Consider the following 23,939-nt stretch of genomic DNA (forward strand, 5'->3'; position numbering starts at 1 on the left):
ATCATAAGTGGATGTTTATGCTTTTCTGAACTATGATCATACAACTAAAATAAATTTTGTTAATGATAATTAACTTTATAGTTACATTTTCTGAAAATTTTTTTAAAAACTCAATACCTACTAAATAACATAATCTAAAAACATTAGTGACTCTGTTCTGTATAAAATCTGAAACTTGATTTTATATAATTTAAGATTCATTAATATAATTTATAAATTTTAATTTGGTTTTATGACTTCTTAAAAATATAAGTTGCATACCAGATATCAGCTAAGACTCGAAATTTTTGGGTTTATACTATTTAACTAGGTAATATTTTCTATTAAAAAAACAATTTAATATATTTATATAAAATATAATGTAAAATGTTAAATTCCCAATTCGTATATAATATTAACTATATCTATGTATCTATTAATTGTTGGACTCCGCTACATTTATTTGGTATTTCGGGTGCTCAGGTGTAATTTAGGTAGGTATGTAAAATACGATTGAAAACGGCATTTTTGGTAACACGATTGAGAACGCTTGATATTTTATTTTTTTTTCAACATTGCCAAATTCAATCGAATGATAATTTGTTGACATTGAATTATCAATATATTATGTTAATTGTTAATAAAATTCTAACTGAAACGTCAGGAGCAGAAACAATATTGAAAATAGCTACGATAGTTAGAGTCAAGGTACTAAGAATAATATGTCTATGCCCTATGGCAATAGCCAATAGGTTAAGTGGATTTGGGTTCTTAGATGATCTAAAAATGTTAGTAATTGCTAATGATCTGTCAATATAAATAATTTGAAAAAAATGATTGAAATATAACGAATACTACCTACATCTAATACTACATAATATAGTTTATATTTTTGTAAAACCATGTTTTAAAAACTATTTAATTGACGACTTTTTTCAAAAATATATATTTTATGCATACGTGCATGAATCTTTCGAAAGCCAAATAAATGATATGGCAACGTTGCACGTAAATTCGTTCTCAGTCGTATTCTTTTTTGGCTTTTTTTTTGGGCCAGCGGTAAGTTCTTTGTTATTTTTTAGTGTTCTCAATCGTTCGGCCAAAAAGGTATAACGTTCTCAATCGTTCGATAGCCATTTAGGTATATAAAAGGTGGTGCAAATATATTTACATATTTACTCAAGTGTTCACATTATTTGAAAACACAACAGACAACAGTATTATTACTTATTCGCTAACACGATCAACTTTTTTCTTTTTTTTACCCTCTACAACATTGGTTTTTCATGGGGGTACGGTTGGAACGCGTGTTTGTGGGCAAGGATTTATCGCAAACCTAACTCGGGTGCTCACTAGTCACCTTAGATCATATTATATTAGCATATTATGATTATGATCTAAGCGGGTCAATCATCCGGGAGCCTACGACGCGATCATAGTAATTGCAATATCAAGACTCCTGAAATACATTTAAAAGTTACTTAATATACACTAAAGCAATTTGTTAGGTATCCATTTAATTTTAACTCCGTTAATAAATTAATATAAGTAATATTTATACTTATATCATAATATGCAGTGGCGGCTCGTGGTTTGGACGACGGGACGATCGCACCCCCTACTAAAATTAATTAAATGAAGACAATTAAATGTATAATATTCTTAGTTTTACATTTTTAAAAAATATTGCAAATTTTCAAATAGTGAAATAGTTATAAAATTACCTACTAATTACTACCTACTTTACATTTGTACATATTACATTAATATTGTCGTATGCGAACTGGTTAATTCTCTCGGATACCAGGAGCATATTATTGTGGGTACGCCGTGCGCATGTGCACATACGAGCAGCGTCGTCCGAACAATATTCGTATTACGCCCCTTGTATATGTTAATTATGTTAAATTATTATATTATTGTTGTGTGCTGTACTAAATAAGGAATTTTTATTCCGTAAATTAATTGATAAATAAATAAATAAATAAGCGGCTCGCTGCAATCGTGTGCGTGCGGGTGCGTTTCAGCTGCCGTTCTTATACACGGATATTGGACGACCGGAAGTGTCGTACAAGCAATATTCGAAATTCGTATATTATAATAACTTATAATCGATGCGCGAAATCGTGTGCGTGCGGGTCATTGATAATATAAGAATGGATAGGACATGCCTATATTGGGTTCCATATAGGGCCGTCCGCTATTTTGGGGAAGAGAGAACGTAAAGAGAGAAAGACGATATGGGGCTTTTTAAGGTTATGTGCAAAACTATTTTATTAAATAATAATGATAACATGATAGTCAGTTATATTTAGATATTAATTGTCAGTTTGTATTTTGATTGTTGAGCCACTTATGCCTGGAAAATTACTCTAAACTTTGTTAAATATTTATTATTATTTATCAATATTTGCCCCATACTTAGATCATATACAATGGATGGAGCTACTTTAATCATTTGCTGTGTCCAACATAACCCTCCACTTATTAGTTATTTTATGGTGATTGTTGGCGAAACGCATGCGTAATAACTCGTTGTACCTTGAAATCAAATGAGTGGTGGGGATGAAATGTAAAGCGGCATAGGCGCAACGCATGCGCAATAACTCGTTGTACCTTTAAATTAAATGTGTAGTGGGGGGTTATGTTGGACACAGCTCGGTATACGAGAAATACACACATAGCTCCATCCATTGTATATGATCTAAGGCCCCATATAACCTTAAAAATAGTATCACTAAAGTTTCATGTGATAAGTAAAGTTCTTATGTCCTATACTCCTATCCATTCTTATATCATCTATGGTGCGGGTACGTTTATTGTTGCTGCGATGTTACATAATATACGGGTTCGGACGACCGACAGCGTCGTCCATACAGTCAAATATTTATATACTACCATATTGGGTAATTTATTTTTAAATTAACAGCGTTGTCGGTTGCTAATCGCTATTATTATTATTATTATTATTATAATTTCCATTTTCTACTGCGACCTGCGACTGTATAAAAAGTAAGATGCATGACAAAATAGATCTACTTTGTCACGGTAAGATGTATATTTAAATAATTTGTTATAACTATGGCTACCGCTATTATATGTAAAGTCGCACCCCAACCACCAGTACCAACGAGCCGCCACTGATAATATAACAATAACAAGTACAATACGGATAGGCTAAGGCAGATACGTATTTAAAATAATGTTCACGCTACAGCGCTAACTGTATTTTTCACGTGATGATGACGAGGGGGCTCGTCCTGATGTATTATGTTTATTTTTGACGGTGAAAATGATCATAAATGGTAAATAATATAATTAATAGAAAAACAGAAAAAAAATCCAACAAAGAAAAACAAACACATTTTATTGTTAAGGATCATAATATCAACAGCTCTCGGGACAGTGATTTGTGTCAGTCGTTGTATAATATTTACACGGTTGGTGCCTAATAACAGATTAGCAAAAAATAATATTGTAACAATGTAAAAATACTTGTGGCAAAAAACTATAGACGCAAGTATGTACCTACTACCTACATATAAAATATTAGCTACCTAAATGTAATACTTAACTGGTATCACTGTATCAGATATATACTATATACACAATAGTTTCCAATATAACCCGAGTTGATATTTTTTTTGAACATGTTCGGTGCAATTGAATAGATATTTAAAACTTCAACATTCTATGTTTCAAAATTGTTGCCAATGACTATATAGTATAACAGTAAGTTTTTATCTGCATATTTATTTGTTATTACGTATGATATTAAAATACAGACTATCAATTGTATAGTCTGTATTTTAATTTTGATGTACCCATAGTACATTGTATATTGTTGAGTGTATGGTGAATATGTAACATACCTACACTGACTATAATAATATTATGTATTATTTTACTATTTTATTATTTAGAAAGATAATATTGTATCATTCAATTTATACGAGCAAAAATATCTATACATGTCCTTAAAAAATATGAAACATAAATGGATCATAATTCGCTCTTTTGTGTGTTTATATGTACTATCAGGGCATTCTGCAGGTTTATTAATATATGGAAACGAAAAAGCCAATGATATCAAGGCAGCAGTATTTTCAATAACAACCTTTACATGCTATTGGAAAAAAACTTAACATGTATTAAATGACATACATAATATAACAAAATTAAAATACCGATTTAATATCTGAACTGCAGCTAATTAAATCACACGAACCAAATATTATCTTCTCGTGTATTTTATAGAAACTTATATTTACAAATTAATATAATATGTACCATACTTTTTTTAAATAATTATAAACATGCGAATAGTTTATTATGTTTTACGACCTTATAGTATTTCTCAGTAACCATTTTCAGTCGTCAGCCAATTGTGACGAAAAACTTAATAACAAATACAATAAATATTTGATCGAATCCAAAGCTCTTACTTATGTATAACCCACATGTTCTTTTTTACTTTACTTAGACCAATTAAAACTAATAATAATAATACGGCATGGGCAAACGTCGCTGTGGTACCAATTATGACCGATGGATGATCCAACGTCCAACCTTTCAATGCAATGTCGTTCATCGTTTTCCCGGCTAACCGCATGGGAAGTAACTCAGATACCGATCTCAATAACTTTGTCTGTCCATCAATTGGCCATACCCCACCTATAAACAGTATAAAAAATGTTATTTACATTTTTCTTGTTTCACAATGACAACTAGATTTGCTTATTTACCCGATAATAACATCTGAGATAGAGCCCAGCCGTTCATAATATGAACACCAAAAAATTTAGTTGGTGTTAATCCGGCAGCAAGTAGACCTATAAGCAAAACAAATACTTAATTATTTTTTTTTATAGACTGTGAAACATGGAAACTATAAAAATAACAATGTATAGATTATAGGTAAGTAGAATTTAAAAACTAGGTGTGTACATGTAATATGAGTATAATATTATATTATAATGTATAATAAACTAATATTATGTAAATTATATCTGAAAAATAATATGCATTATGTTAATTTTAGTCGTTTGTCTATTTGAATTCAGCGTAAAGTAATCGAGTAAAATTTTTCCAAAAAAAACCAAGCGTGCTACTAGCACGGACAAATATCGAATCATAATATAGATATGTTTTTGAAACTATTTAACCATTTTTAAGGGGTCAAATTTAGGAAAAATTCTCCATCCATCGTGAGTGTTGTGTGACTGTGCGTGTAATGAATGATCATTAGTGTGCATGAGTCCCGAAACACTTTATGTAATTAAAGATAAACTACGGCTAAGAATCTTCGAAATCCGTAACGAACGTACGTGAAGTCAAACGTTACAATATTTTGCGATAAAAAATTGTCAAATCCCATGTGGCCACGAAAGTCCTAAAAAGTGGAAGAAAAATTCACCTTAAATCGATTTCTTACAAAACAAAGATAAGAAGCGAATACAATTGTACTTGATCAAATAACATAAGAATTTGAGTCAATGCTATAAAAAAATAATACGTTTAAAAAAAATTGTATGTAGTTATAAATAGTTAAACGTTGATTAATATTCGAAAGGGAAATGTCAAATGCTAAAATGTTTTAGTAATAATTGTGATTGAAATTCAGTCTTGCTGTAACTGTAAATGTAGTACTAACGCGTGTAAATATGTATGTCTCATTGACGTGGATAATAATGAATAACTTTTAATTATACAATATATCGACATAATAAAATAATACATTTTTGTTTTATTTAATAGTTAATACACACCAAAGAGAAATCCTATCCATGACATAATTATCACCAGTATGACATACATGAATATACCACTGGATAGGATAATAGGGTTCGGATATAATACGTATGCAATAATAATAGAAATAAATGAATGGCCCACAATTAAAATATTTGAAATACAAAACATTGAAATAAGCAATTCCAATATTGTAACACCTGAAACAAAAAATAATTAAAAATTTTAATAATTTCCGATGCTAAAATATTATCAAATTAAATTACCTGCAAACATAGATCGACCGAGGATTCCGTCCATTTTTTCTGATAGCATTATGCTTACTGAATAAATACTACTAAAATAAAACGATCCCCTAAAAATAATAATTGGGATATACAAATATTTTTTTTTTTTTTTTTTGTAAACTATAAATAAATATAAATATTATAACAAGTAGGCGTATAATTTCAATGTACAATTAATCTAAAAACAGCAATTTGTGTATACGCTATTACATCAGTACATGAAAAATGCACATCATCCAATTTGAAAATATAGATATTGTTAAATTAAATTAAGTAATTCTATGTTGAATAGTTACCAAAATAATTAAAAACACTTAACTGTTCAGCCCGGTCATTCTAGCCTATAGGTACCAATTTAAATGTGATGAAACAATAATTGGGGAAAGCGGGGTATTACCGTATGTGGGGCAAAACCATATAATCAGGATTTGATCAATAATTTATATCATGAAGGAAAACTGAACACAGAATGGATTCGAAGCGTTTTGTTTGTTTATTTATTGAATATGATAATGCGCATGTTTTGATATCACATATTGGAAAACAAATTATTTTATGTTGTTATTGTTGCAAATATTTAACAAATAAAAATTGTATTTAAAAAAATTGGACAGATATGTTTTTATTATTATTCAATAACTTATTAAGTGTAATTTGCATTTCTAGTTTGGATACATTAATATTTATCTACTTGAAGTTTTTATAAAGCTCGATTTATTTTAATAGTCGTGTTGGGGCAACATCGTATAATTATTATACCACAGGAATACATACGGACATATGGTTTTACCCTAGGTATGGAGTCACTACATAGTACATACCTACCCATACCTAGGGTAAAACCGTATTTTTTCAAAAAAAGTAAAACACAATTTAAACACGTTTAAAAAAAAAAAACGTAAAAAAGCTTCAAATAAAAGTTATAGACCTTAAGTTTTTCAATGTATACGAATTAAAAAAATTGAATTTTGTCAAAAATTATATGATATAAGCCAAAGCCTGTATACCCCAGAGTACATACGGTATTACCCTAGGTTTTTGGTAAACTCGTATTTTTCCAAAAAAAAGTAAAATACAAATCACACATATTTTTTTTAAAAAAACGTAAGGAAATTTCAAATAAAAGTTATAGACCGTAAGTTTTTCTATGTATATCAGTTTAAAAAGTTGCATTTTGTTAAAAATTACATGATTTATAAACCACGGGAACTTAACCGTACGGTACTGCCCCGCCTTCCCTACATTAATACCTATATTGTCTACCACTAACATACATTTTTAATTTTAATGCTTTTTATACATTTCTAATTTCTACATTTTTTTAATCACTCGACACAGTCCATTTAAATGTTGATAAATCATTAGTTTCGATATCATTAATACACATGGTAAAAATAATTATGAGTAATCAAGAAACATTTAAACAATGTCATGCCATCAAATAATATTCATACAGAAACAAATCATGACTTTTAACGTTTACTAAGAGTGGTGAGAAATATGTGTAAATATTATAAATGTACATTTTAATAAAACTGACTCTTGGTATGAACAATTATTATTAAGTTAATTAAAGATAATAGTAATAGTCACATTGCTAGGAAAATCGCCGCTGTACTGTTACCGTGATATTTCACATCCTTTCCATATAATATATTGATCTCCTAAAAAAAATATACATGGGTATATTATGTAGGTGTACATTTTAACAAATTAGTGTAAAAACGCAATAATAATAAAACTATAATTTCCAAATAATTATGTTTTAACCGATATCCACACAAAATATTAATATAATTAGGTACATCATTATTTTAAATTGTTGATGAAATATAATAATAGATTATGATGACGATGATAATGATCAATTTATACCTATATTTATAATTTTAGATTTTGAGAAACTATAATGGTCTTACTGTGATGAACTTTTTAAACAAAATTATTTTTAAGTATTAAATTCAAATACATATTTTGTTTTAAATTAAATTTTGGATAGAATAAGTAGGTACTCCAAAAGTTTCATACTACTACACATCATTATTTTTAAAAATAATAATATTTGGTATTAGTTAAGTTATTCAACGAAATGTTGGTGTCTTCGCCGTCCAACTCACAAATCTATACAAATGCTTCCAAACCAACTCGGGTGTTGCTATCATAAAGATGACCATGACATATCCTCATCTTACAAACTAGCTAATACAGCGGAATACATTGCACTCCTCGAGAGAGTCCACGTAACCATTATATTCCCTGGTCCTACTATTGACATTTGTACAGATTCGCTAAGCGCTGTTAACTATCTTAAGTATAACTTGCACTCGACCGCCCTAACAGTTGAAATAAGTAACATAATTTCAAAAGTTAACGCCTAACAAGAACATACGGTTTATGTGGACAATGGACACCAGGCCATTGTGGAATTCATGGCAACGAGAAAGCTGAACAAAATAACAGTAAATAACCATAGGATGGAAATGCGCACCTACTACTCACTTAATTGACATCCATAGGAATGTTAGCACCTATCGTACAAACTCAGAAAAATCAAAAATACTACCAAATACTGGCCTAAAACTCATTCATCCATCGAAAAGATGAAATAATTATAAACAGACTAGGTACGTATAATACCAGTCACTCAAAGATATCCCATGGTCATCTTACGCGTAGAGAAGAACCAACTCTGTGCCAGACCTGTGGAGAACAGTTAACCACCTTCTTGTGTGCCTACTGTCTACATCATATGGGAACTATAAAAATCCCAGGAATGCCTGACAACCTCTTTGAAGCCCTCAGCCCAATCGAAGTCAACATCAACAAATCGATCTAATTTATCAAACTTATTGATAGGTATGTACAACTTAATATTATGTAATACACAATAGATTCCATTACATTTTAATCGGCTGGATAATATGTAACTATGTGGCTATTGTGGCCACGTATCTTACAAATTGATTATGTAATTGTATGATGAGTATATATTTTAAAATTCTAAGCTAATGGTCAATCTTACCATGGGCAAAGTAGCTATTTTTGGATTATTGGAGCAACTATATAAAGTTGTCTGTACTAGATAACGGATTGCATTTGTTACATCTAACAATATTTGATTTTTAAACAACATATCTAAAATTACAAATAGGTAATATAAAATATAACCAATAATAAAATAAATTGTAAAAAAAAATTAAAAATATAAAATTGTAATTACATACTATGTTTGGCAAAATGCATATACGCCAGCGATTGCATACCATAGTCCTCGTGACGGTCAATAAACATGATCAAATCTTGGGTATAACTCTTTGGAAAATGTATAAATGCTAAAAATTTGCTATTGTCCACGAGCATTTCACCAGTATAACGATCTTTGACTTCAACCTAAATAAATAATTGGTAAGTATGCAATTGACACTTTAAATTACCTGCCCAATTATTTGAAACACAGTTATGATCATTATTTAATCGTCTAAAAATGAACCCATTTATTCCACTGGAACATTATTGGCTCATTATAAAACTCACTGAAAATATTTAGCTCATAAACGATTTATGATAAACCCCTTGTTTTCTACTTACTAATGTATAGTCAAGTGATGCAAGATAGTTTATAGCAACGCAACTCATTGTTTGACTTGTATTATTATCAAAAATGCATTTACTGGAGTTGAAATATTTGCAATCACTTATATTAATTTCATCATTTTGTATTGCTATTTCCATTCGTTTAAAACTTCCTCCAATACTATTACAAAAGTTGGTGGTTTGTATGATGGGAAGAAGAAACACGGTAAACAATAACCTATAAAATATATTTAATATACAAATGTATCATAGCATTTATATTCAAATACAATTATACTTCTACTATAGTTACCAGTAATCACGATATAATGCATGAAAATTTTTTTTAAGCAAAGCTTTAATTCTTACAAAATCAACTTTTTTACCAGGTTCCATTAATTTTGTTGACTGCATCTTATCCGTTTTTTGAACTTCTGTAGTAAGTTTCTAATAATACAAACATTTTGATTTAAATTAAATTTTAAAAGCAAAATATGGTAAAAATGCGTATCATATTTTGAAAAATAGTAACGCTGATATTTATTGGGTTATTTTTTTTATTATTTCTTATTATTATTACCTAGCCTAAAGCTCCGGTAACTTGGTCCATTATAATTTGTAGGGAAGGGTTACGGTTTCGGTTATGGATTTTGGGGGGGGAGGGGTACGGTTGGTTTTTAACAATACGTGTGTATGTGTAGAGCGTGGATTTGTTGCTAAAAACCCAGGTGGTCACCCATCCGGGAGCTAGCGACGTCGGACGATGCGTCACCACAGTACACATTGGCGACTGTGGCCAACCACCGCGCCACACAAGGCCCCTTATTGGGTTAACTTATTTTTAAGTATTGTTAGGTTAGTAAGTGTTTACAATATATGCATATTACTTATTATACTATTCCATTTAAGTAATTTAGGTTTGTATGTGTTATTTGTGGAAACCAAAAAGTATAAAAACCATAAGTTTACATAATATATTTATATATATATGTATATGTATGATCTCCCATAGGCCAAAGGTAATAATTTATTGTGGATATTGGTGAACAATACTGAACATTCAACATCCTTCATGAACAAAATATGTAACCCTGTATCAAAATATTGATATTTTTTTTTATATCTTAGCCATACAGATAATACACTTAATGTAATAAATATTATTGTATTAATAATAAATCATTCTTAAAATGTTATTCCAGCTAAGCTGAGATTAATCACAGCAAATATACTCCGATCGCACGTAAATAAACAAATTTTGTCGTTTCATTTGGTTAAATATTAGAGTTAAGTATTAGAAGTTTCAAGCACTTTTTAACAAGATACACTCGCAAGTCGCAACGTGGTTCATTGAGAGCAATTCACGCAGATATTAATTTACATAATTAATTAAATACCTATTTAATTAGTATTATATTATAATACACTGATAATATAAACGAATAATGATAAATCAAGATATGATAGTTGTAGAATTTTTTGTGAATTATAACCGACAACGACAACAATTTTTATGTGATGGAGATAGGAGTTGAAGTCCTTATAATATAAGAACTATATTATACCGTGTGCGCACAAAAACAGGGTGCACTGTATAATTAAATTACCCATATTACTCAGTACCCTAAAGATCGGCACCTAAATATACCTAGCTATATATATATATCGATTTAGCCAATGATTCCGAAAGCTTTGAAATTTTTGTTTTACGTATTAACTAGAATAATGTGGTTTTCTGTCTCTTTGACGAAACATTTTCGAATGTCTTAATAAAATGATACTTATTTTTTGTTTTAAATTATGTAAATATTTTCATGCTAGGTGTGCTCAAGTGCAGATAAAGTATAATGTGTTTTTACTCTAACTACACTAATATCATTAAAATATCTGCTTACTTATTTTACGTCAAAAGTTCCCATTTGTTACCTCATAGTCCGATCAAAATTTCAAAAACATATTTGAATTTGTCAACAACTTTACTTCTCACCAACTTTGTTCTTCTTTAAAATTTCTCTCCACTTTTTTCTTAATGCCATCATTGAAAATTACAAAATAATAAATATATCTTGGCCAAATGTTAAGGTATTAAAGAAAAAAAAATTGAAAATGGCGATGTAAAGTAAAGTTGTTGACAAATTCAAATCAGTTATTAGAAACCAGGGGTGGACTAGAAATAAAAATTGGCCCAATTTTGGACTGGTTGTATAATATTTATAAGTTTTTCGAGCAGTCCAAATTTTTGCCAGGCCCAAGCGGGTAACGTCCACCGTGACCCTTGCTAACCCACCCCTTTTAAAAACCTTTTCCGATAATCAACCATAGATAATTAATGTATTTTAAACAATAGTACATAATATAATCTATTCGAAAAAATAACGAGAAAAATTATATTGCGTGTGACTTCATTATTGTATACATCATACATGTTCTTACGGAAATTATACGTTTGACAGGCGTGCACGCACAAAACCTCATCACAGCTCGTACGTGGGTACGCACAGTTCATATTAGTTCGATATCCTTAAAAACGGACCATTTGTAGCCCCCTTAGCACAATGCCTATTCATAAAAATAGCAATTTCATCAAGTGCATAAAGTTGTTACATTATAAGAAATGAGTTGATATTTACATAAAAATATACCTACTATTGGTGCTTCATTTGCATCTTGTTTAGAACATAGGGTTAAAAAAGCTGATTCCAATGAATCTGCTCCATATTTTGAAATAATGTCCTTAGGAGCTCCTTCTTCTACCAGTACTCCATTTCTCATTAAACCAATCTACAACAATAGTTAAAACATTAAATAAAAGACATATTATTAAGTTTTATTTAAAAAATAATTTTATACATTTCTATACGTAATATTTTGTGGAAGGGATAATTGATCAAATTATGATAAATAAGTTGCGAAACACCGTTATACTACCTACTTCTAAATTGTTTGCGAACGTGTATTTCGTAATTTTAAACAGTAAGTTCTGATCATACTATACGTCATAATACTTAGACTGTTAAATATTAAATGTCCAACACGTTCATTATTTGTCAGTTTTGTTTGATGATAACATAATATTCTGGATTCTTAAGTTATTATTTATTAATCATTTCCTTTTATTTTAAATTTATGTATGGTAATATTAATTTTATTTAATATTTGATTGTTATCTATTTACAATAGACTAACAGTCCTATTTTGTCTGATTAAGTATAGTAGCTAGGTATACGATATTTTCTAGGTATTTGATCTTTTTTGCAGAGATAATGGGAGATAATACTACCTAGTTAAGTGTGGTTTCATAATTAAATAGGTACCATAGAATTAAATATTATTGTCTTTGCCATACAGTACAAATACAAATTGCAACTTTAGTAGTTGATTGAATGTTTATAATTTCTAAGAACCTATCAACCATAGTTATATTTGTTCTTAAACTACTATACTGCTTCTTTATTATGTTGTATAACTATCATGGGTAATGTTAGAAAATTTCATAAAATTTAAAAAAATGAAATATTTCAAATGTGTGAAACATTTCAGTATTTTAATAAATGTTGTTTTATTTTTAAATAAGTTTTATAATTTCATATAATTGTCATAAATTACCTTCATAATTGTATGGTACCTATATGTATACCTAACCTTTGGTATTATTCATTTAAAATGGTATTCAACATTTTGAAATATTTTAATGTTTAAATGATACAAGTAGATATACAATATTATAAATGTATATTGTATAGGTCTACTAAATTCTTACATTAAAATTTAGAACACTGAATATTGTGTTAAAAAAATAAATAAATTGTGTTATTATTCGTGTTAAAAAAAATTTCATTGTTTCACATTTTTGTGAAATATTTCATCACATAGTGAAATATTTCAAAATCAAATATTTCATACTTCGAACACTAATAATGGGTGTAACTATGTATTGCATAAATTCATAAATTAATAAAAAGACGCCACGCCCGCATGTGTTCTCATAATTTTACAATCGTAGCAATTTTTCGTTCGGCGGAAACAACTGTTGTGTTGTTAGCTCACATTTTAGAGGTGATATTGGAGTGAATAAATCTATAGACAAAGACCTAATAAGTTGAACATTATGTTATGTGTTTGGACATTGGTTATCTTAATTTCAAGTATTTCGGGAATAATTCTAATATAATAGTAACATATTATTATAACAATACAAAAATAATGATAACTCGCTCAAAAATTAATATATTGTGAAAAACCAACGTACAAAAAAAACGCGTGAGTAATATTCTTACTTTTAGATTTACGAAATTACGCTTTTTGAATGCTTGACTGTATTCACTTATATTAAATAAAACAACACATAGATAATTAGTTCTGCTGAACTCAAATTTGCTATGTTATAAGATTGTTAGCCGAAGACAACGCAAAACGAATATGCACCGGTGCTTCCTCTTAGACGAATTAAATTACCTAATTAAATATTTTATGTTATTTAAAGTTGTAGAATGATTTGTTAAAGTAGTAAGCATTGCATGTAAAATGATTAAGTTAAATCCAACTATCTTAAAATGTTCATATTAGATTCCCGTGCCCACAGGAAATATAAAGCTACTTCAACTAAATTAACCGTTTATGATATTTTGGTTTTCAAGCAAGAATATATAGATGTATACTGTATTTAGTTTGATTTGATATGCCATACTTTATGTTTTAAATTAAATACATAACTATATAAGACTTACACGATTAGCTAGATTTGCTTCTTCGATATAATGAGTAGTTATTATGATTGTTTTATGTTGTTCTACGACCATCTTTAAAAGCCCATTCCAAATTCTAAAACATATTTAAAATTTTTTATATTGAATTTAACTTATTTTTTATTCTATGAGTTACTCTTGTCTTAGTAAAGGATCAATTCCAACCGTAGGTTCATCCAATATAATAAGCTTAGGATTATGCAATAAGCAAATACCAAGAGATACTCTTCTCCCTTGGCCACCACTAAAAGGAAAAAAATAAAATAAATAATAGAACAACAATTATTAAAAAATCCATAATTCGTTTAACTATAGTATTTATCATCTTACCAGAATTATTATAGAGCAAGATAGAAAAATATAACATTTTTATAAAAATCAAAATAACCTTTTAAAAAAATTCAAATTTTGTATTCAATTTTAAAATGTAATTTATGGATGTGTTAACTGTAAACATCTATACGTGAATCTCCCAGAAAATGTACAGCTGTAGAAATGTTGTGCGAATGAATGATAACGCGCTATCTTAGCAAAAGCAAGTTGCTAACAACTAATCTGAGATTGTATGCGTTTATATCATAATTTTGGGTTTTAGGAGCTACCACTCCATGGCTAACTCAATTTTTCTATCACAAATCATTAAAAAAAATACAGAAAACGCCACCGTTTATAAGAATTTTCATAGAAATTAAAACAAAAAATAAATTAATATTGATCCAAATTCTAAATAGTTACTTCTTAGAATGTATTTAATATAATATATTATTTAAAAAATATTATTATTTTCTAAATTCTATCCGGACAAATTTTTGAACAAATTATAATAAGTAATATATATTAAAAGCTTACTAAATGTAGAGTAATGTGTAGGTACCTTATATCTTTTATCAAACTATTCAAATTTGGTAACTGTAAGAATGCAATAAGCTCGTCTTTTTTTATCTCGATGTCTTTCTTCTTCATGTTGTAAAGTGTTCCATAGTATTCAAAGGTTTCTCTTATGGTCAGTGTGCCTTCCAAACATAAACTCTTCAAAATAACTAAGTGTTAAGATCAATGAAAATCAATGCTTCAGATTCTATATTTACTTGAGGCATATATCCCACATCTTTTAAACGTATTGCTTTCAAGGCAATACATCCTGAATCCAATTCCATTGATCCCATTATACATTGAAGAAGCGTCGATTTACCACATCCACTCGGCCCCAAAAGGCCATATCTGTTAAAAACAAAAATTGATAATTGTTATTCCATTTAAAGAGAGGAAAGAATAAAGAACCGGGCTGCCGTACAGCAAGTGTCGAGGGGGTCTCGTCATTGAGTAAGCCGTTGTAATGCATTTGTTATAATATTAGTATTCAATCATAAATCATAAATCATTGCATACGAAAAACGATTCTTAGCGAAAACGGCCAGTCTGCCTATATTACTAAGTATATTTTACAATGCATTTATATTGTTATAACAGTTAGTTATTTTATTTGATATTACTCGTACGGTGGGTTGAATTAATTTTTGCCGAAAACATTGCATTTATATTGTATTATTAATATTAAATTATAACAATCTATATTAATAAAAGGCAATTTAATTTTTGTGTGTGAATGTGTGTTGCGTCAAACATTTGGTTATAGTTATAAGGAATCTTGTATTACATTTTCAAGCTTTTTGATCAAGCAAGACTTTTTTATCGACATTTATAGAAAAAAAACACTAAAACAAATCAAAATTCAAAAATTTCTATAAATAGCTGAACAGTTGTCAAAATATTTTTAAAATTTTACCACTTACATAAAATCGTAGTATAAACATTTGTACTATACCAAAACAAGAAAATCAATTTTATCAAAAACTAATTGTGCGTAAGAATACCACTTTATTATTATTTTTTTTTTCATGGTTATTTCATAAATGTCTATGCATTATTGATGTTGTCCTCTCAAAAGTACCAACAAGCTTCACTTTACTCCGATAAAAGATATTGAAGTTTAAAATTAAGGCATTTAAAACAAACAAATATAAAATAATCTAATATAAAACATGTACACAAACAAACACAATACACTCACATACATAATTTATTGTAAGATCAATGCATTCATCGCTCAGGTATCTGAGTCTATAAGAAGTAAGTTTATATTATGATTACTGACTTACATCAACAAACCAACAAGGAGTGAATACATATTACCATTTTAAAAACGTATTAATGTAATTAACATTCAACGAATTAGAAATTAATTTACCACTTAGGTTCATCGTTAATGACTGACATTTGTAAAATAACCAAGGCGCCTGAAATATATTTCAAAATTTCAATTTAACATTAACGATTAAAGCATTAAAAGCCATTATAGTTGTAAGGTATATTACCGTTGTTATTACAAAAATATTACAAACTATTTAATGTAAACAATTCAATATCTCAAGGTTACCTCATGTACCCATAATTAATATTATAAAATTTCAAATGTAATAATGTCCAAGGCCAACTGTGCCTTCTGGCCAACTGTGCCCCAAAGAAAATGGGTACGCTGAGACCCTCCCCCCGCTATTATCGTCAATGAACATCATTTGTATTATATATTTATAAAAAGCGTATACTTCATTCATATTATACTATTAGTGCTACTTGGCATTGTGTAGATAGTGCGGTAGACATTATACTAATAGATGGAAGATACAAATCCGAAATGCGGTGGGGATAATACTTTTATTTTTGTTCCTCTCCTGTTCATATTAATTCTTCAGCGAACGCCCACATAACTATATTTGATACAGAGATCCTTTTCATGTATTCTTAAAATCACGGACTTTACCTTGCTTTTAAAATAAAAAAACATTGAATCAAATTTACCTAAATTATTTTAGAGAAACATCATTCTTCGTTCATCATTCAGTGTTAATCTTTTTACATAACATTATTGGTACAGGTTTTTATCAGCCACACTTACTAAATTATTCCACACAAATGTACAGTAAATAATTTAAAAAAACATTAAATGAATTAGACAAATCAAAATTATTAATAAGAGTGAGAGAATATGTATCAGTAAAAGTGTAACTAATCAAGAAAGATTATCGAGATTGTTTAAATTCCTTCAGCAATAGGTACACCACGGTAATGTAATATTGATTACCTGACTAGTCTTAATATTGTCAATTAAGACTATCTTAGTATCACTGAGGTCTTCATTTATTTAAGAAATCATGATTTGAAGCTATAAGGCGTAACATTTTACCAAATAATATAAAAAAATTAAATTTTTATTTGTACTTTTATTAAAATCAAAATACATTTCCACTTAAACATATTAATAAAAAATGCTAGAAAAAAGTTACCTTTCTAGTAAAATTACTAAACTAAAACATTTTTAGAGACAATGACGGTTTATGACCATTGATGAGTATGTATTTATTAGTTTATAGTTATATTGTCAATACCTATACTTATAAATTGTGATGGTCATTCACTCATACGGTTGATATTTGTATCTAGGTTTTATGCTTAAAGTGGCAAAAATATATAATTACAATAACAACTCCATCATTTTCAAATCGATTTTTCTAAACTTAAACTAAAAATAGTAAACATATAAAGCGTATCTCTTCTCAACAACGCATTCGGTTAATTTAAATGAAATATTACTTGTTTTGTTATGTTGCATGATGCATTCATTAGAACCGAATAATAATTACTATAGCTGTTTATCCGCGTTTACACTTCGTTAAAATACCATTTCAGTATACCGATCAAGCTAAGAGGCTTTAAATAAATCACTCGTCTAAAGAGTTGGTAAGGCGTGAATACTCTGATTTTACTAACATTTATCGATTAGGTGTTATATTTTGTGCACTAATATGGACTCATAAGTACAAACATAATATAGTAATGGCCGCATCATTTTACTTTGCTATACATTTATGAAAAAACACTAATTTTAATTTAAATAATTTATATTCATTCAAATATAAATGTAAAGCTTAATTTCCTGAAATAGTTTTTTTATTTTGTTACAAGTCTATACAACCGTATAATATATAATATATTGTTTACAAAATACAAAGTACATAATATTATATACTATATTATATTTATCTGGGATATGCTAAGTCATTATACAGACTGCATGAATTTAGAGATAACGTTAGACACGTCCTAATATACAAAAAACCATTACAATAATTACATAACCGAACATCTTAGATCTTCGTTCCTTAAGAAAGTTTATAAGATTAAGCTATTTTGGACAATTATATTAAGGTAGTACGGAAATATAAATAATGTGATAGAAATACAGAATATGTACATTTTGTCATATTTAAATTAATAATCTTAAAAATTCAAAACCTTACAGAGTATCAAAATAAATATAAAATAATGTAATTGTGTGATTTATTAATATGTCTTATTAAAAATGTATATCGTATTTAAAACTGATTTTAGCTACTTATTTAGGTCAACATTTCCGTTTTTTTTTTTTTTTGTAAAACTTAAATTTAAATCTAGGTACATGAAACGCAACAAGTTATAATATTAAGTATATACTGCTATCGTATATTATGAGAAGAAATAGTTTTGATTAAATGTATCTGTACACAAGATTTTTTTAAACGTGGAATTGTTTATTATTTTATCATTTGTTAATTTCTATTTTACTCAATATTGACTAGGGATTTTTTAAATTATAAAACAATTGGGTGAATTTATCCAATATTTGAATTTTTAGTTTCATACATTATTATAATGAATTTTAAAAACAAAGTGTAGGTATACCTACAAACAAGAAGACCAAATCTCAATTCAATCTACGATCTATGGTCTATGATCTATGATCTATGGTCGACCATCCTATAGATTATCTAATTTTCTAAAACTGATGTACTATAGCATAATATTATAATATATATTATGCTATGCTGAATAAACTATATGTAAATATCCATTGTAAAATCCAATAATCTCCGAAACCGAAATTATTGAATTTATTTCCTATATACCTACACATTTCTTATTTACCTTATTATTTAAAATGTAATACCTACCAAATCAGTCTTAAATTTCAATATAACTAGGTACCTATATTAATTGTCTATTTAATATTATATTTTTTTAAACAACTGCTATACCATTAATAATCAAAAATAATAGTACCCGAACGTGGGTACACCTCTAATAAAAATTTTAATGAATCAATAATTATTAATCAAATATAATAACTCACATAGAACCTGACGTCACATTCATGTTCAATCCATTAAATACTTTAGTTCCTCCATAACTCTTAAATGCATTTATCACTTTTACGTCGTATTGGAATTCTTCGTCAATCATATTCTGTTTTTGTATTATTGATACGATATTTTATCACCAAAAAGTGTAACTCTACAATTAATGATAATTGACTAAATTACGTACGTCATATATATATAATATATAATTACTAAAAAGTAAAAAGAGTTCAAAATTATATCGCAAAATCTCGGATATTGGTATCTTACACCGGTCGCAGACTGTATATAAGTAGACGATATTAAAAGCACGAGCGGTTCATACAACCATATACATTGTCGATAATATATAGAGAACGTAAAAAAAAAGTGGAATATTTACATCTGGAAGATTCAGTATCTCGGTGTCCTTGAACAATGGTAGTTACATTAGATTTTTATTCTCCTGTTGTCAGTTGCATTCAAGATCAAAAAAAATACGTAAATAAAAATAAAAATAACTAAATAAACGTCCTGATACAATTTGGAAAATTTGAAAATTCTAAAAATGGTTGTACAATAACAATGAAGAACACAAAACAATCAAATTAAATAACAATATTGTTTTATTATTGAACAGCATAGTTTGATACATTTATATAAGTAAAATAAATAAATTATTACATTTTAAATTTTAAACCTCCGTATGTATAATTGTTTATCAGAGTAATCAATATGATTATACCTCTGTTCATGGAATTATTTTATAATTCTTTCTTCTATTATCATTTATCAATATTTTTACAACATGTATACGTAACAATCATTTCTTAAGAGTTTTAGTCTCAACATTTGGATGTCTTACCCTAAACACTATTGAACCCAAAGTAAATTTTTCACGATAACGAGCATTTACGGAACACAGAGTCAGGATATACAATGCACAGTTATGTTGGTACACCACTCCAGCGTAGAATTCACGTAGAATTGAAATACTCATTACTTCAATATTCTATATTAAATTGTTGTGCATAAAAATGCATTATTCTCAAAAATACATTTTAGGAAACAATATTAAATCTCAGATTTAAATTTACGTAAAATCTTTAGTCTATTCATAATCAAAAAAATGGTGGTACATATAATGGTTACCGATCAGCTGTACTTAATATGTGTCCTATTTGTCACCATAATAATATGGATACGTTAAATTTGAATTCAATGATATATCATTGAATACGAAAAACGATTCTAAGGGAAGACGGTCTGTCAGCCTATATTACTATTTGATATATTCATATTTACTTGATATATTTATATTAAAGTAATTTATTTTGATAATATAGTAAAAGAATAGGTTGAATTAATATTTGTCGAAAACATTGCGTTTGAAAATGTAATAATATAAAATGTAATAAAAAATGTGTATAAAATGTAGGTGATGTACGTAAAATATTTCAAGTACCTACCTCGAATAATGATTTTAAATTACAACAAAATAACTAAAATCGTTAAATTAATTAATTTCATCCAGATTTGAACTTCAAATTTCTATAAAAGAAATTAATAATATGATTTGCACGTTTTAATGATTTTAAAGAATTTTACATTTTTTATTTTGATGTTTTTCGATTTAGTTTTCGGTTTTGGTATCGATTTCGATTTTAAACAGCATTCAAAATCGGTATCCAATATCAGTTTCAAGGCTAGAGGAGAACACCATATTTTTAAATATATGCGATATTGTATAGAATATAGTGTAGTGTTTATTATATTCAGACAATTTTCAAAATTTATACAATTATTAATAATTATTAGTATAATTTTTAAATTATCACAAACATTAACTTCGGCTATAATCCTTAAAGGTACTTAAAGTCCAATAACTCAGAAACTACTTATTCGAATCTATCACGATTTATACACATCAACATTTTCAAAAAATTCATCTATTTAAAAATGTACAATAATAGTTTCAAAATAATAAGTTTTTACTACAACAAGCCAACAATGTGACAATTAGACCACCGTTGGGACAACTAGACGACCACAATATTTTACATTTATTGGTGACATTAAGACCTTTTCAGGTGACAGTAAGACCTCGGGACAATAAGACCACAGGTGACATTAAGACCAACGAGGTGACAATTAAACCACATGTAAATTGATTGATGCCAGTGATACCCGGGTTGCCACTCGCTCGCTTCGCTGCACTCGGACAAAAAAATCGAAAATATACCTCGACTTGCTATACAACACACACCACCTCAAATTTGTCGTAAGGTAACCGCCATTTAACCACTCTTATCGAACTTATTGTCCCTATCCCTTTATTACCACAGAGAACTCCTTAAATGTCATAAAAATCTAGAACCATAAAACCATATATGGTCCTAAAAATGCATAATTAAAGGACAAAATAGGATGAGCGTGATTGGTGACGCACTCTGTTTACAATATTAAATTGTTTTTTTTAACAAATTATGGTGTTTTTAAAGTTGGTTTTATGTTTGGTATATTAAGATGTTTAAATATAAACATTTTTTAAACGTTTTTTGCAAATTTTTTTTTCAAATTCGGTTAGTAATACCAATGACTCGCTTGATACTATAATGGTCTATTTTTGATTTTACATATTATTACATATGCCAAGTACAAACATGAATTATGCATGTTTACTGGTACCTATTAATAGAGGTAGTATTACAAATATGTACTGTAAGATAAAGTAATTTTGAATGCTACTATGTTCGTGTTTTGAAACCTTCAAAACCTATATATACTTACGAACTACGATATGGTGGATGGTACTTAACTAGATGCCGTGTTATACTGTGATAAGATGCCGACGATTTAAATTCCAAAATATAGGTAATTTTTTTCTTTGGAAAAATAAATTTTAAGATCTGGTGGAAATGTTATGTTTTTATTTGAGTTACAGTAGGTACCAAAAATAATTTAACATAAGAAGTATCTTTGGTTTTCTCACTCAAACTGTTTTTAAATGTGTTCAATAATTAAATAATTAAAATGATTTTATAGGTACTAGATGCGACAAATTGTGTCCGGTAGGCAATCGATTTATTATTTCTTTCAGCTGTAACTACAATAGATCCTTGTAAATGGATACAAAAAAACAGTGTGTTGCATTATTATACCTATATTATTATGGTGGGTATGATCCTACTGTAATGTATTAGAAAAAATAAATACCTCAAAAAAATAAAACGTTTCAAGTATAATCACAATAACATCCGAACCACAAGTTGCGGCTAGTAATTGACCGACGTAATATTATGGGACTCGAGCAATGTATACTTAGGTAATTTAACAATATATTTCAACGTGATTGTGAAAAATAAAACAGCTTATTGAAATCGTATAAATTGAATACAATTTAATAAACAAATATATTTATTAAAAAATCAATAGTTAATTTAAAAATTACTTAATGATTTTAATATACTGTGAATTAGAGAATTTAGTACCAATGCACCATTATATTTGTAAAATTCCTACAAATCAGCCGTGTACTTTGTTGGGAGCGTCTTAATATTTGAATACAAGTATTTATATTACCTGTTCAAATTATTCACAATATAAAATCAATAATGAGCCAAGTTTGATTTGCTATAATTAATTTAATACATTATAATAAAAACGATAATAAAAGTAACCTTGTAAGTTTTAATATTCAAAATTATAAATTAAAAAAATTTTAGAATTATCGATTTGTAAAAACAATGAATTCTATAAGGCTCTAATACTGTATAATATTGTAAATATACAATCATAAATGCATATCACATAAGTACGCAGTATTATGATAAATCGATGAATAACTGCAGTTGTAAAAAAATTGTTATTCATATACCTGCAATTTGAAAGAATTTGTTATTGCAGCCATAATGATGAAATTTGGCAATTTTCCATACTATAAGATAAAACGTGAAATATACATCTTCTTTGTTAGTCTTCTTCTAAGTTCCTTAACAACGGTAGTAATATGTCAATTTCAAAAATCTATTTAATATAAATATAATCTTAATATATTTTTAAATATACGCATGTATACGCATGTACGGAACAAATGTTATTAAAAATAAAACATTTACATTTTATTAGAGAAGATAAATTAAAAACGTATAAAAATCGTCGTAAGACAAAACTTAATTGATTATAGAAATATCAATAATATTTTTAATATAAACAAAATAATTTAAGACATTCATATTAGATATTTGGGCTCCAGTGAAAATTACATAGGATTAAAAATTATTTTGTTTTGTCTTGTCTTAATCATTAATACGTTAACATAACCAGACACTGATTGTATAGTTTGTGATTCATCAAAATATAAAGTTAAGATTTTGAAGTTAACATATTTA

General features: G+C 28.0%; 1 protein-coding gene across 3 annotated transcripts; it reads right to left on the minus strand.

Moving 5' to 3' along the window:
- Positions 1 to 4,208: 4,208 nt before the first annotated feature.
- LOC132951438 (ABC transporter G family member 23-like) lies at positions 4,209 to 19,908 on the minus strand. 3 transcript variants are annotated; one of them, XM_061023247.1, is made up of 15 exons: positions 19,563 to 19,905; positions 15,424 to 15,556; positions 15,210 to 15,364; positions 14,472 to 14,579; positions 14,318 to 14,411; positions 12,237 to 12,371; positions 9,904 to 10,037; positions 9,606 to 9,828; positions 9,242 to 9,407; positions 9,040 to 9,152; positions 7,611 to 7,681; positions 5,997 to 6,085; positions 5,748 to 5,930; positions 4,725 to 4,811; positions 4,209 to 4,653 (listed from the first exon to the last, which is right to left on the minus strand). In XM_061023247.1, exons 1-15 carry the CDS (start codon positions 19,670 to 19,672, stop codon positions 4,421 to 4,423), a joined length of 2,034 nt encoding a protein of 677 aa, XP_060879230.1. In that variant the 5' UTR covers positions 19,673 to 19,905; the 3' UTR covers positions 4,209 to 4,420. The 3 variants fall into 3 exon arrangements, 2 of the variants coding, with proteins under 2 accessions (XP_060879230.1, XP_060879231.1); XM_061023248.1 differs by lacking the exon at positions 19,563 to 19,905 and having other exon boundaries at positions 15,210 to 15,348; positions 15,424 to 15,557; XR_009665325.1 differs by lacking the exons at positions 5,748 to 5,930; positions 5,997 to 6,085 and having other exon boundaries at positions 4,515 to 4,653; positions 19,563 to 19,908.
- Between the last annotated feature and the right edge of the window lie 4,031 nt (positions 19,909 to 23,939).

Source organism: Metopolophium dirhodum, chromosome 8 (assembly GCF_019925205.1).
Source record: "Metopolophium dirhodum isolate CAU chromosome 8, ASM1992520v1, whole genome shotgun sequence".
NCBI lineage: Eukaryota > Metazoa > Arthropoda > Insecta > Hemiptera > Aphididae > Metopolophium > Metopolophium dirhodum.